General features: G+C 37.2%; 1 protein-coding gene across 1 annotated transcript in view; it reads left to right on the top strand.

The window, feature by feature from the left end:
• Window positions 1–12,499, top strand: part of rhpn2 (rhophilin, Rho GTPase binding protein 2) — a 35,898-nt gene that overhangs the window by 2,014 nt on the left and 21,385 nt on the right. The window contains exons 2-3 of the mRNA XM_039657496.2: window positions 2,142–2,257; window positions 6,971–7,099. Coding sequence (XP_039513430.2) covers window positions 2,142–2,257; window positions 6,971–7,099 — 245 coding nt within the window. The remainder of the gene's footprint in view (window positions 1–2,141; window positions 2,258–6,970; window positions 7,100–12,499) is intronic.

Raw genomic sequence — 12,499 nt, 5'->3', positions numbered from 1 at the left:
TGAAAAGGAGTGAGGAAAATGAGTCTGCAGCGAGAAGGTTTCAGGCCTGTTACCAGGTGGGAGCTGGCTCAGACCGGTGATGTGGTTTTGGTCCATTTCCTCCTGAGCTGATCCTGCTTGCGCTGCACTGCTTAGAGAAACTGAATCGCAGATTCAGCATTCCCCCCCCCCCCCAGTTTTCCTCCTATTAGTGTTGCATCTGCCCAGTGACAGTGCATAGCCAAACCACAAACATTAATGAAACACAGATGCTCCCATCTCATGTACTGGTATAGGCAAGAGAAGCTGTTCTGTGATCTAGGATTAGTATAACTTGGCTTCTGAACATCTCATAGGCAGCATTACGTAAAGTGACCGATCAACTATGATTAATAAGGAAAGAGTGCATCTTAAACTAAAAAGAAAAATATCATCAGAACAGCATACTCCCTGTTGCCTAATTCTTTAATGTTTACTGTAGCCCAACTTTGAGACAGAACGGTTAGTCATTGGATATGCTCAAGGCTAAGAAGAATATAAATTAATATTTGTTACCGTAGCCTCATATTTGTGCGGACAACCTACCATATATAATGGTTGCAAAATGTTGAACACTTATACAACTCAGTTGAGGCCCTGTCTCATTTGTGCCCTGGTTTGATTAGGACCTTGTTTCTGCTCTGTCTGCACTGTTAGTCCAGGGTAATTGCTGTATGTTTGTGGAGCACAGTTGTGCTGGCAGCTATTTGGATCTGCTTCGCTAAACATTGCCATGGTCAGTATTCTAGAATGTGAAGAGGTCACGTCTGGTCCTTTTGACAACCACTGTTGCATTGAAAGACAGCCCATGTTTATACTGCAGAAGACTATGGAAGACCACATTCACATTCAGTCAGATTATTAACAAAAGTGACAAGCATATTATATAATTGAATTGACTAGCTTACATTTTCTGTGCATTTCAGCCAACCTATGTTGTGTAAACTAATCCTCACAGGGCAGCTAGTCTGTCATGCCATGCAATATGAGAGGCTCTCTGCACTGCACATGTTCGTATCTCACGTGTGGGTTTTTTTTCCTCCCACATTTGGGGTTTTGGTAACTGACAGAGATATGAGCTGTGTGTTATCTGACACTTTTAGGTGCGTTGTGTCTCTATTCCACCAGAGCTGTACTCATCTGCATTTTAAAGCATTGTAACGCCAAAGTCTTAATTAAAATTTGATAGATAAACCTCGATAGTAATCATTATATAGACCATTTCACAAGATGTAAACAACACTGGTCCAAAAGCACTTCCTGTCTCAGTTTTTTAACACTACATAAAAGCTGGGATAAAATACAACCAACAGAACATATAAAACTGAATCAAAAAGTTAAACAAACATCTTTAAGATGTTTTCTTTACATGTGAAATAAAGAAAACAGTTACAAACTGAAACAGGAAGTGTTTCTGGACCAGTGTTGTTTACATCTTGTGAAATGGTCTATAAAAAAATATTGTGTTGTTTAAAATTAGTCATGGCTGTTGCAAGAATAGAAAATGGTATTGACTTTGGTTATACAACCTGCTACTGTATCATAATTCAAGAGTCACATTGGAGAGATTTGGGTGAAATTTTGTGAGCAAACAGTCCATTGTCCATTTCTAATAGTATCTCATGAAGCACCACTCCACAGAGGTCACCTTTAAACCAAGCAGCATTCCATGATGACTTCATTCTTGTACCTGATGTGGAATCTATGCATAGAATATTTGTCAAGATAAGAGCAGTGAGCAGTTTGCATTTTTATCCATCTAGATTGAGACCAGCCTCCTATAAATCAGACCTCCTCCCTCAGCTATCAGATTTATGACAGATAGATACTCTCTATAGGTGTGTCTGGGTGTGAAATTGATCTCCTTACATCATGTACTGTGTACGCCACACCTTACTGACGTAACAAGATGTGTCGGCTGGCATGTGCTTGTGTGTTTATCTTTTATAGGAGCTATGGAATGCATTGCAGTTGTTATTTATAAAAGTGTGAAATGTTCAACTTCACAGTGTATAAAAACAGAAAATAAATTCATTTTATGTTAGCTGTCTATAGGGAGCCATCGCGCCAAGACCCATGTAAATTGTTGTTAATCTCTTTCTCTCCATCTCTTTCTCTGACAGGGATGCAATCCATTTGCTCAGACTGGCCGCAGTAAACTGCAGAATAAAAGAGCAGTTCTCAACCAGAAAATCATCAAACAGATGAGGATGAGAGCTGGAGCGGAGAACCTCCTCAAGTAAGTCAAGCACACTTACAAGCGCTCCTTTATCACCCTCACATGTTTGTCTACTGGCATGTGATGTGGGTGGATATGCAAACAAATGCAGGACATTTTTCCCAAAACAACCCAATAATGTTTCAATCATTGACGAAACAAGTTTTCTTTTAAATAAAGCTTTGTAGTCTTTCATTCAATGTTTTGCTTTGGTTGCATAACAACATCTGTCTTGAAGTATCTGGGACTATACCGGGCTCTGTGTCGGGTAAATCTTTTCACTGTTTTGGAGGAATCCTTTGCTCTTTTTGAGGTGAGGTTTCAGTCAGAAGCCTTGCTGCTAACCTGTCGTCAAATAATTTGTCTGTATGTTTGCAAAAGCCAGTGTTTGGAGCTCATCTGCACTCTCATGTCACCTGTCAGCTGAGCCATTAGCATTTTTACCTTTAGATTTGGAGTTGATGATAGATACAGTAACATTGTGCCTTTGTTAAAGCTGATGACTATAGAGGCTGGGAATGCTATTTGTGAGATTTTACAGACCTGATAGATACCAGTGGAGCCTAGAACTAGGACATTGAAACCATAGCTTTCTTACCTGTACCTGTACTTTCTTTTGGGCGGAATCATGACTAAAAGTTTGCAAAGAAGTATTCCCTAAAAAAAAAAAGCGAGGTGGTTTTTGACCTTTTTTTGGTTAAGTGTATCCATAGCAGACTGGTGGGAGTGACCTTAGACAGCAACATGATAGTCTAAAAGGGTAGGTTTTATGTTTTCTCTAGCCAGGTACTGTAGCACCAATTTCAAAAATCTTTTCGACTTTCTGTATAGGCAGTCACGTTTTATTGAAAGCCCATTTTGCCAGAGATGAAGTAATACTTTCACCCGTAATCTCTTAAAAAAAACTTGATTTGCTTAGATCAGTTTATTTCTTTTCTTTGAGATATATTTACCATGGAAAGTCCTTTTTCGAACATTCTAGCAGCCAGATAACAAATACTGGCCCTGATTTGAATGTTAACTGCTGTCATCCATGTGTACTACTATAGCCGAACTGGACGAAAACTAAAAATGCAAAGTATCATGCAAATAATTTTTTTTAGTGTCACCTTTCTGGTGTTCTGTAGCACGCTAATATGGCATCAAGGAAGAATGTTTTCATACAAAGAACACATCAGTTCACAGATTGTTATTGGCACTGGTGTTTCTAGAACCAAACGTTGTGAATAAGAATTTGGAATCGATTGTTCAGTGTAACTAGTAACGTGGTTTGAATAGTGATTCAAATTCTTGTTCAAACTGAAAATTCTAGGCTTACTGGGGTGAAAACCTAAACCAAAAATAGTCATTTTAAATTAGCCTTTGTTAAAATTAATAATTTTTCTAATTGAGTACATTCACTTTCTTCAATTGGTATGGCTTATTGACAAACACTTTTATGATGTGCAGTAAACAGAATGTCATTACCAAAATAGCTGTTTATTTAGTTGCATAGAGTTTTTATATTTTTTAAAATCATTTTGAAAGAAGTCTCATATGCTCACAAAGACTGCATTTTTTTTTTGTTCAAAAAGTAAAAGTACAGTGAAAGACTGAATGTGAAATGTTAAAGGGATAGTTCACCCAAAAATGAAAATTAAGTCATTAATTACTCACCCCCATGCTGTACCAACACCGTAAGACCTTCGTTCATCTTCGGAACACAAATGAAGATATTTTTGATTAAATTTGAGAGCTGGATCACTACCACATAGGCACCCTAGGGATTGAAACTTTATGGCCCAGAAAGTCATTGAAGAAAATGTTAAAATATTCCAGGTGACAACAGTGGCTCAACTATAAGTGTATCAAGCGATCTTGTGTATCTTTCTCCTGCATTAGCTCTATCCACCTGGAAAAAGCAATCCCGACATTAACTCGTGTTTTTTTTGTAATCTCCGGTCACGTTTCCTTTTACGATCTATTTTGGACTTTTCTGGCGACGAGGATTTGTAATGCAGCTTTTTAAACTTGCCGGGGTAGTGACAAGCACCTCTCACTGCTTCTCCGTTTTTGCTGCTTTCAGTCACGTCACGCTGGCTCTGAACAAAAACGCACTGTGGAAACACTTTGGCCTAGTACTTTTTGTCCCTCTGCTAATATAGTTTTTCCATATGGCAGAACTGCATGGGAGCCTCCGTGGACCTACCCGTCTTATGTATATAAAGATAATAAATTCTTCGTTTACAAGGATGTCAAATTATTGGCAGAGGTATTAGTAGACCTTTGAGGACATATTTATGACTAAAAATATTGATTTTAAATAATAAAATACGTAAAAAAGTACACATCGTCCCTTTTAGGTAAAACATCTTACTTAGTCTTGCTTTAAGTCTTTACAGTCACTTTTGAATTTAATGTGTTATTGCTGAATTGAATTAGTAATTTCTTTAAAAAAAAAAAACTGTTTTATCTGTTTTTTCAGTTTATCTATGGTTTTGAATACTGTAACTGATGCAAATTGTGTCGGGACACAAAAGCTCTGATTGTTCTTTGGTTTGATTGTAGGACATAATTTGCCTGATTGTAAACCTGGCAAGTGCTAGACTGTCTGTCAGATTTCAGTTCTGTTCAAGGAAGCATTCATATAAATGAAACGTGAGCCAGTGAGAAGCACTGACATCCTACGCTCATTCAGAAATGACACATATTTGTGATATTTGACATAAGTTTACAGACCTGCTGCTGTATCTTGTTGTGAAAATCACAGCTCATGCATTACATTACCTCTCTCAAAAGATCCCAATGTTTTTCCCTGTATGATAAGCATACACTGTAACATTGGACAAACCGGTCACCATGGGGATGTTAAGTGTGTCTGTTGTCTCCATGGTTTTGAAGGACACACCTCCTGGGTTGGTCCTTGGAGCAGAGCGTTTGATTTACTTTGACATCAAAGTGGCTTTAAATCTTAACAGAACAATAAAGTTTGGACAAGCTCTCTTTGACTCTCTGTAGGTTGATATGTTGGTTAAATTATTGTTATCTGACATTGGCTGGCATTTGGATGGATCTTGTGAGCTGGAACAAGGCTGGATCCAAGCAGATACAAGGCAAAAAGGAGTTTGCTTTTAATCTCGAAGGAATGTTTCTAGTCAAATTCCAACTGGTCAACAGGTGACAGTTGTGACAGGTACACTAGTGAGGTCATTGCAAGGCTGTGATGTGTGTAAATGGCCCTGAGGTCTTCTGTCAGCCTGTTTTACACGTTCACACAGGCACGCACACAGACATATCAGCAGAAGCTGTTAAACTTTGTGAGGTGACTGTAGTGCGTCTCTCGCACGTACGCAAACGCTGCCTGAGGATCTTTCTGTCGATACTTCAGTGAAACACTTTAAATACTTCTGTGTTTAATGTGTGAGTCAGATCTAAAGATTGTACGCATTTTAATGATGTTCATGAGTCAGTTTTATAGCCCTTCAATAGAGCCGGATTTATGAGTGTTTTTCCTTGCCTGATGTATAATATTGGGATGGATTGTGTATTCTTACTCAATCTCTTTACCTTCCATTCATAGCTGCTCTATGTTCAGAGGTAATCTGGAATGTTCTCTCATTCATGGGTCTCAGAGGTTTGTGGTTCATAGGTGAAGGGACCACAAATTTATTGTAAGGAAGTCAGCCTCTCTCTCTCTCTCTCTCTCTCTGTGGTGGCATTGAGAAACCCATCTTTCTGATCTAAGTGGCTGTAATCCACATTCTTGTGTGTTTGTTTGAGTTAGCCTACATGCTCAACCGGTTTCATTGAGTACTTATTTCGGAACGTCCCACCCTGTCAACATGCATTTGTGTGTGTGTGCTTTTTTTAAAGCCCTTCTGATGTTGAAAGTGAACCACTACATTTTATATATGTATGTGTGTGTGTGTATATATATATATATATATATATATATATATATATATTTATACACACACACATATGTGTATACACATATATACACACATACATATATATTTGTAATTAAAGATTTGAAAAGGAGAGAGAGGTTAATTTCTCACTCGGGTTGATGTGATTCCATCAGTGAGGGATGTTGTGTTGGGTATTAAACAATGGCAAACATGACTCATAAGAGTTATATTTACTTGAAATGTGTCTACTTGAAAAGACATCCTGATCTACATTGTCACACATTATATAATTATTGTTAGTATTAATAGTATTACAACTTGGTACTCTTCCCCAAGTTGTTTGTTAGACAAGGAATGTGGTTCTTTGTGTGTGTGACAACTGTGTGTGATGTTGCCTGTGTGATAATAAGAACTCGAGTGTCATGCAGTCCAACCTGGCCTCACCTTCACCTCACTTCCTCCCGTTGACAAGATTTTAGATTTGAAGTCACAGATGAAACGGGGCTATTCAAATGTTCGTCTGTCTCTCTATAATGTGGTGTTTTATTGGCTTAAGTCAGGCATATTTATTTTTCCTATTGAGTGAGTGTTTTATCAGGACTGTGTGGTTTAATTCTAATACCTTTCTTAGACGAGCGTGGCTGTACTGCACACTTGCCACTTATTTTTATCATGTGCCGGTAAGCACACAAAATAACAAAAGCTACATTCTTATCAGCCTCCCCCTTTTGTACTGCAGATGTTGAACTAGCAGGACATTTCAAACCAGAGACATTGTAAAATTGTGTAAATGATGTCATGTTTTTATGACCTCTGCTTATCCTTTCTCCCTCTCTTTCTCAAGGGCGACGTCCAATAATAAGGTTCGGGAGCAGGTGGTGCTGGAGTTGAGTTATGTCAACTCAGATCTACAGCTGCTTATGGAACAGCTGGAAGGACTCAACAGCTCTGTGGAAGTTTATCAGAACGTACAGTAAGTACACGCACACATAGCACTGATTAGGATGAAGAAAGATACAGTGGGAACTTACTCCCTCAAGGCAGATTAAGATCCATTCTAGAGAAAAGGATGCACAGTTACCAATCACGCACATGTCCAGTTTATCTCCCTGATGAATTACAGTAATGTAAGGGGTGTGTGCAGAGTGATATAAGAGCAGACACTCTGCTAAACTCCCTGCTCACTGCCCTGTATGAAGATGTAGATTTATGTTTGAATATTGCAGAAATCAGCAAAGCTTTTTTGGAAATTCTGTGGATACAGATTCCATGTAAGCATGCACATAAATTTTATGCGATTATGATTTGTATCTCTGAAGGAATTTTGTGAGCTCCTGCTACAGAGTCATAAGGCCTTCCAGTAGGAAATTTACGAAAGGTCAAATTTATACAAAATATCTCTCTGTTTGGACATAAATAATCCAGTCATTCAAAAAGTTTCCAGCAATTAGCAATCCACCAACCCCACCACATCCTGATGGACAAAAGTCCTACCCAATGTTTTTTATTTCTTGTTTGAGAAGCCTTTTCACTCAGATATACTTCAAAATAGTGAAAAATTCTTTTGCAATTTCTGTTTGAGTATTAAGTCCCTGCTACATGACTGCCACAACAACAACAATAGTTATTTTTTATTACTATGAAAGTCAATGGGTTCCATTAACTGTTTGGTTACCCATATTCCAATCCTCAATATGTCTTCTTTTGTGTTCAGAAAAAGAAAGAAATTATCAGTCATCAGTTTTCAATGTAGCTAACTTCAAGGGTTAGTTAAGCCAAATGAAAATTAAGTCATTAATTACTCACCCCCATGATGTACCAACCCAGTCAGACCTTTGTTCGTCTTCGGAACACAAATGAAGATATTTTTTTTTACATTTGAGAGCTGGATCACCTCTACATAGGCTCCTAAGGGAATGAAACTTGACGGCCAAGAAAGTTATTGAATAAAATGTTTAAATATTCCATGTGACTACAGTGGCTCAACTATAAGTTTATCAAGCGACAAGACTTACTTTTTGTGTGGAAATAAAACACAAAAAGTATTCTATACTAAAATAACAATTATATTCACTATTCCTTTTCTTCCTTCTGGGCCTGAGACAAAGAGTTCAAGAGATTTCCACGATGCATGCGTAAGAATTGCGCAAGGAGTTGAAGGAGATCACAATTCTCCCGCATGCGTTGTGGAAATCTCTTGAACTCTCGTCTCAGGCTCAGAAGGAAGAAAAGGAATAGTTGAATAAAGTTGTTATTTTTGTTTTATTTCCGCACAAAAATTATTCTCGTTGCTTGATAAACTTATAGTTGAGCCACTGTAGTCACATGGAATATTTAAACATTTTATTCAATGACTTTCTGGGCCTTTAAAGAGAAGACAAGACATGGGCTGCAGGTTCATTGGTCAATCTTTACATGAATCAAATTTCCAATAGATAGAGACTCCTCCATACAACTGGTCAGACAGGTTTATGCAGAGATGGGTTGGCGGGTTGATGATGCTCATCCTCCTTTCTCACACACATGGCACGTGTCTCCTCTCACACGTGTCAGAAGAGGATGTGCAGGAGTTTGTTCAAGTTTTCTTTTTAATTTTGTGTCAAAATGAAATTCTGTCAGAATCATCATATGTGAAAAAATGGCATGGCTTTGGATGGTCACACCATAAGCTAGATGGCAATAGAGAGAGGAAAACACGTCTTCTCTATTCAAGGATGTTTAAGTGATTATTTCATTAGGCATACAAAGTAAACCCTGCAGCCAAAATGAAAGGATTCATTAGTGGCAATGCAGTCATGCTTTTTTTAACCATCATGCTGTGTATGTTTTGTTTATTTTCTAGGTTAGAGTGTGTTTCCTTGGTTACAGTTGCATTCTAGTCCTCTTTAAATCCTCTAAGCCCTCTTTTGCCTCTCAGACCACTGTGAGTGAGAATGTGTGTACACGTACACGCACCCTTGAGTGTGTTTGGCCTGCTTCAACCTCTGCACGAGAACCGTCGTCTTTCTCTGCTCTAAGAAAGCTCAGACATATTTTCAGCTCAAACCCTGCTAAACTGAGCAGTATTGGCCTAGTTCTTCAACAGCATTAGCTTCATAACATGTTGAGGCTTACAGTCTGAGGTTTGTTCCTCTAGGCCAAGCACTAATGAAAGAGTGTTTATCCCCTGTGCCTGAAGGGTTCATAGTAAAGCAGAAAAACCTCCTGCAGACATCTGCACCTGATTCTAAACCCCTGACCTACATCCGTAATTATAACTCACTTAAAAGCTGTTAAAATTAGTTAAGTCTCCCCTTTTTTTCACCCATCCTTTACTTTTTTTTTTTTTTTTTACTTTACTCACCCTCATATTGTTCCAAACTTGTATGTGTTTCTTCTGCTGAACACTATATATATATATATATATATATATATATATTTTTTTTTTTTTTTTTTTTTTTAATAATGTTTTAAATGGAAGCCACACTTCAAGCCAGTAGGGTCCAAAACAACACCATTTGTATGAATTTTTTTTTTTTTTTATCAAAATATCACCCCTTGTCTTAATTTTCGGTGAACTGTCCGAGTTTAACAAAGGCAGGTTTTTTTTTTTTTATTTTATTTTTTAATTTTTTTATTGCAGGTTAACAAAACAGTAACACATACCAGGTAAGATTCAGTGAGACACATCTACAATACAGAAGTAGGAAAGGGGAAAAAAAAAAAAAAAAAAAAAAAAACCAACAAAAAAAACAACAGAGAACAGAAAAACTCACAACAGCCCCACACAGTTATCGACAAAGTGGTATATGTAGGCACACGAGATCCTTTCTGTGATGCAATTCGGTAGTATCTGAATAGTTGTAGAGGATATGATAGAGACTTTGACAAACACAAAGAAATATATACATATATATATAAATGTATCTGTATTAGTGTTAGTGGTGGCAGTATCAATGATGGTATTTATAATGATAATATTCAGTACAATAATAGTAATATAGGCTATAGCAATCTACAACAGTAGTGACAATAGCAATATGACAATAAGAATACATTTAATTTTATTTTTATTGCACATCTGCTCTAAACTCTGGGTCAGAGGGCTGACCCAGAACTGCCAGTGAGCGCAACCAACAGGCCCCCCAGACACAGATGTTTCCTCTCGATTCAATAACACGATTCCCCTCCACCACCTTCAGTGACACCCAACCCCCATCGTTATACTTCTGGGCTACATTGAGTTTTTCCACCGGGGGACCACAACAGGCACCTCCAAACCAAGCTCCCCTAGTCTGTTTGTGACCTGACACAGCCAAGTGTTATTGGTGGTTGGTCCCCCCCCCCCTTTTTTTTTTTTTTTTTGTCCCATGGTTTGGACCGAGGCGTACACTGGTTAGCTCCCTAGCCAGAGACACCACATCCAACCCTGGTATCACTTAAAAAGAATTATTTTACTTGATGGGAGGGGTTTGGCTAGAGGTAGTGAAGGGGAAGGGCCATTTAGTCCAATCACTAACAGGGCGTGCTAGCCGCGCCCACCAACAGCACCCGGGCCAGACGCCCGACCCAGTTAAAAAAAATAAATAAATAATAATAAAAAAAAAAATAAATAAATAAAAATAAAATTACATAAAAATAAATAATAATAGTAAATAGAAAATAATGTTACTAATATTTATACGTAGTATTTTCTGACTGGTTACTTATAGAGAGAAAAGAAATGGGGGGCTCATAATTCTATAATAATAATAATAATAATAATAATAATATATTTCATCTTCCATACTACCACCACCCTATAAAGATATATAGCAAATAGTGATAAAATGCAGATTATAAAAGTATACAGCTTATCAAATATTATACATATACACATATACAAACATTTATATACACGTACACATACATACAAATACATCCATATATACACACACATTCATACCTATATATAAGGGGCATCTATTATAGTGCTGTACAGTAATACACAGATAATATTTTATTATTAATTTGTAAACGTGATTGGGGAAGTGCGTTGGTCCGGTCCCAGGCTACTGATGTATATGAAGATGAGTTAGGAATGGGTTCCAGATATCAAGAAATTTAGAAATAATGTTCTTGTTAGTATATGTTATTTTTTCAAATGTGATGTATTCTATTAGAAGGTTGGTCCAGTGATTGATGTGTATATGGTTTTTGGACTTCCAATTTTGCAAAATTACTTTCTTGGCGATAGTTAGAGAAATTAGGAGTGGGTTTTTGTAATTGATTGGGAGATTATCAACTTCAATGCAGTTGTTCAGTAAGCAGAGTGATGGAGAAAGAGGGATTTCACAACCCATGATAACGGATAGTTTTGTGGTCACTGATATCCAGAATGAGTGAACTGACTGACAGGTCCATAAGGCATGAAAATAATCATCTGTGCTCCCCAGTGTGCACTGTGAACAAACGTCTGTGTCCCTCAGGCCCATTAAAAACATCTTCTTTTCGGTGATATGAATCCTGTGAATAATCTTGAACTGTATAAGCTGGAGGTTAGCATTATTAGTCATTGAAAATGTGTTGTTACAGATTTCTTTCCAGAGGTCGGTGTTGGGGGAGAAGGTTAAATCTTTTTCCCATTTGTTTTTGGGTATTATAATTGTTGTATCATTGTTCAGTAAACATTTATGTAGTTTTGATATTAGTTTGCTGGTGTTAGTGATTTTCATTATATCTTCCATTAACTGAGGGGGATGGAGTGGGTTATTAATTATGTTAATCTTGGATTTTATTATGGATTTAATTTGTTGATATTGTAAAAACTGTTCTCCCCCAAGACCATACCTCTGGACTAATGTTTTAAACGATATGAATTGGTTGTTTTCAAATAAGTGATGGAGATGAGTGATTCCCTTTTGTCGCCAAGATGGAAAATGTATTGGTTTATTGCATAATTGAAAATCAGGGTTGAACCAGATGGGGGTGTGTCTACATGATGTTAGTGGTGATTTGTTAATTTTGTTTACTTGCCACCAGGCTGTCAGAGTTGATGCAATGGTAATGTTATTAAAATATGGCATTTTCTGAATTGATTTTGGTAGAAAGACAAGGTCTGACATTGAGGTATCTTTACAATGGTTTTGTTCTAGTTCTATCCATGAATTATTATATTTAGTTTTATGAATCCACTTATATAGATATTGTAGCTGATTTGCTAAAAAGTAATACAGAAAATTAGGAGCTTCTAGGCCGCCTTGTGATTTTGTTTTTTGTAATTTTCCTAGTGATATTTTAGGTGTTTTATTTTTCCAGTAGAAATGAGAGGTTAGTGAATCAAGTGATTTAAACCATTTTTCGGAGGGTGTTGTTGGAAGCATTGAGAATAGATAATTGACTTGTGGTAAGATTT

Source organism: Pimephales promelas, chromosome 1 (genome assembly GCF_988280905.1).
Source record: "Pimephales promelas chromosome 1, fPimPro1.hap1.1, whole genome shotgun sequence".
NCBI lineage: Eukaryota > Metazoa > Chordata > Actinopteri > Cypriniformes > Leuciscidae > Pimephales > Pimephales promelas.
Note: the sequence above shows the minus strand (reverse complement) of the source record. Positions and strands in the feature narration are given on the sequence as shown.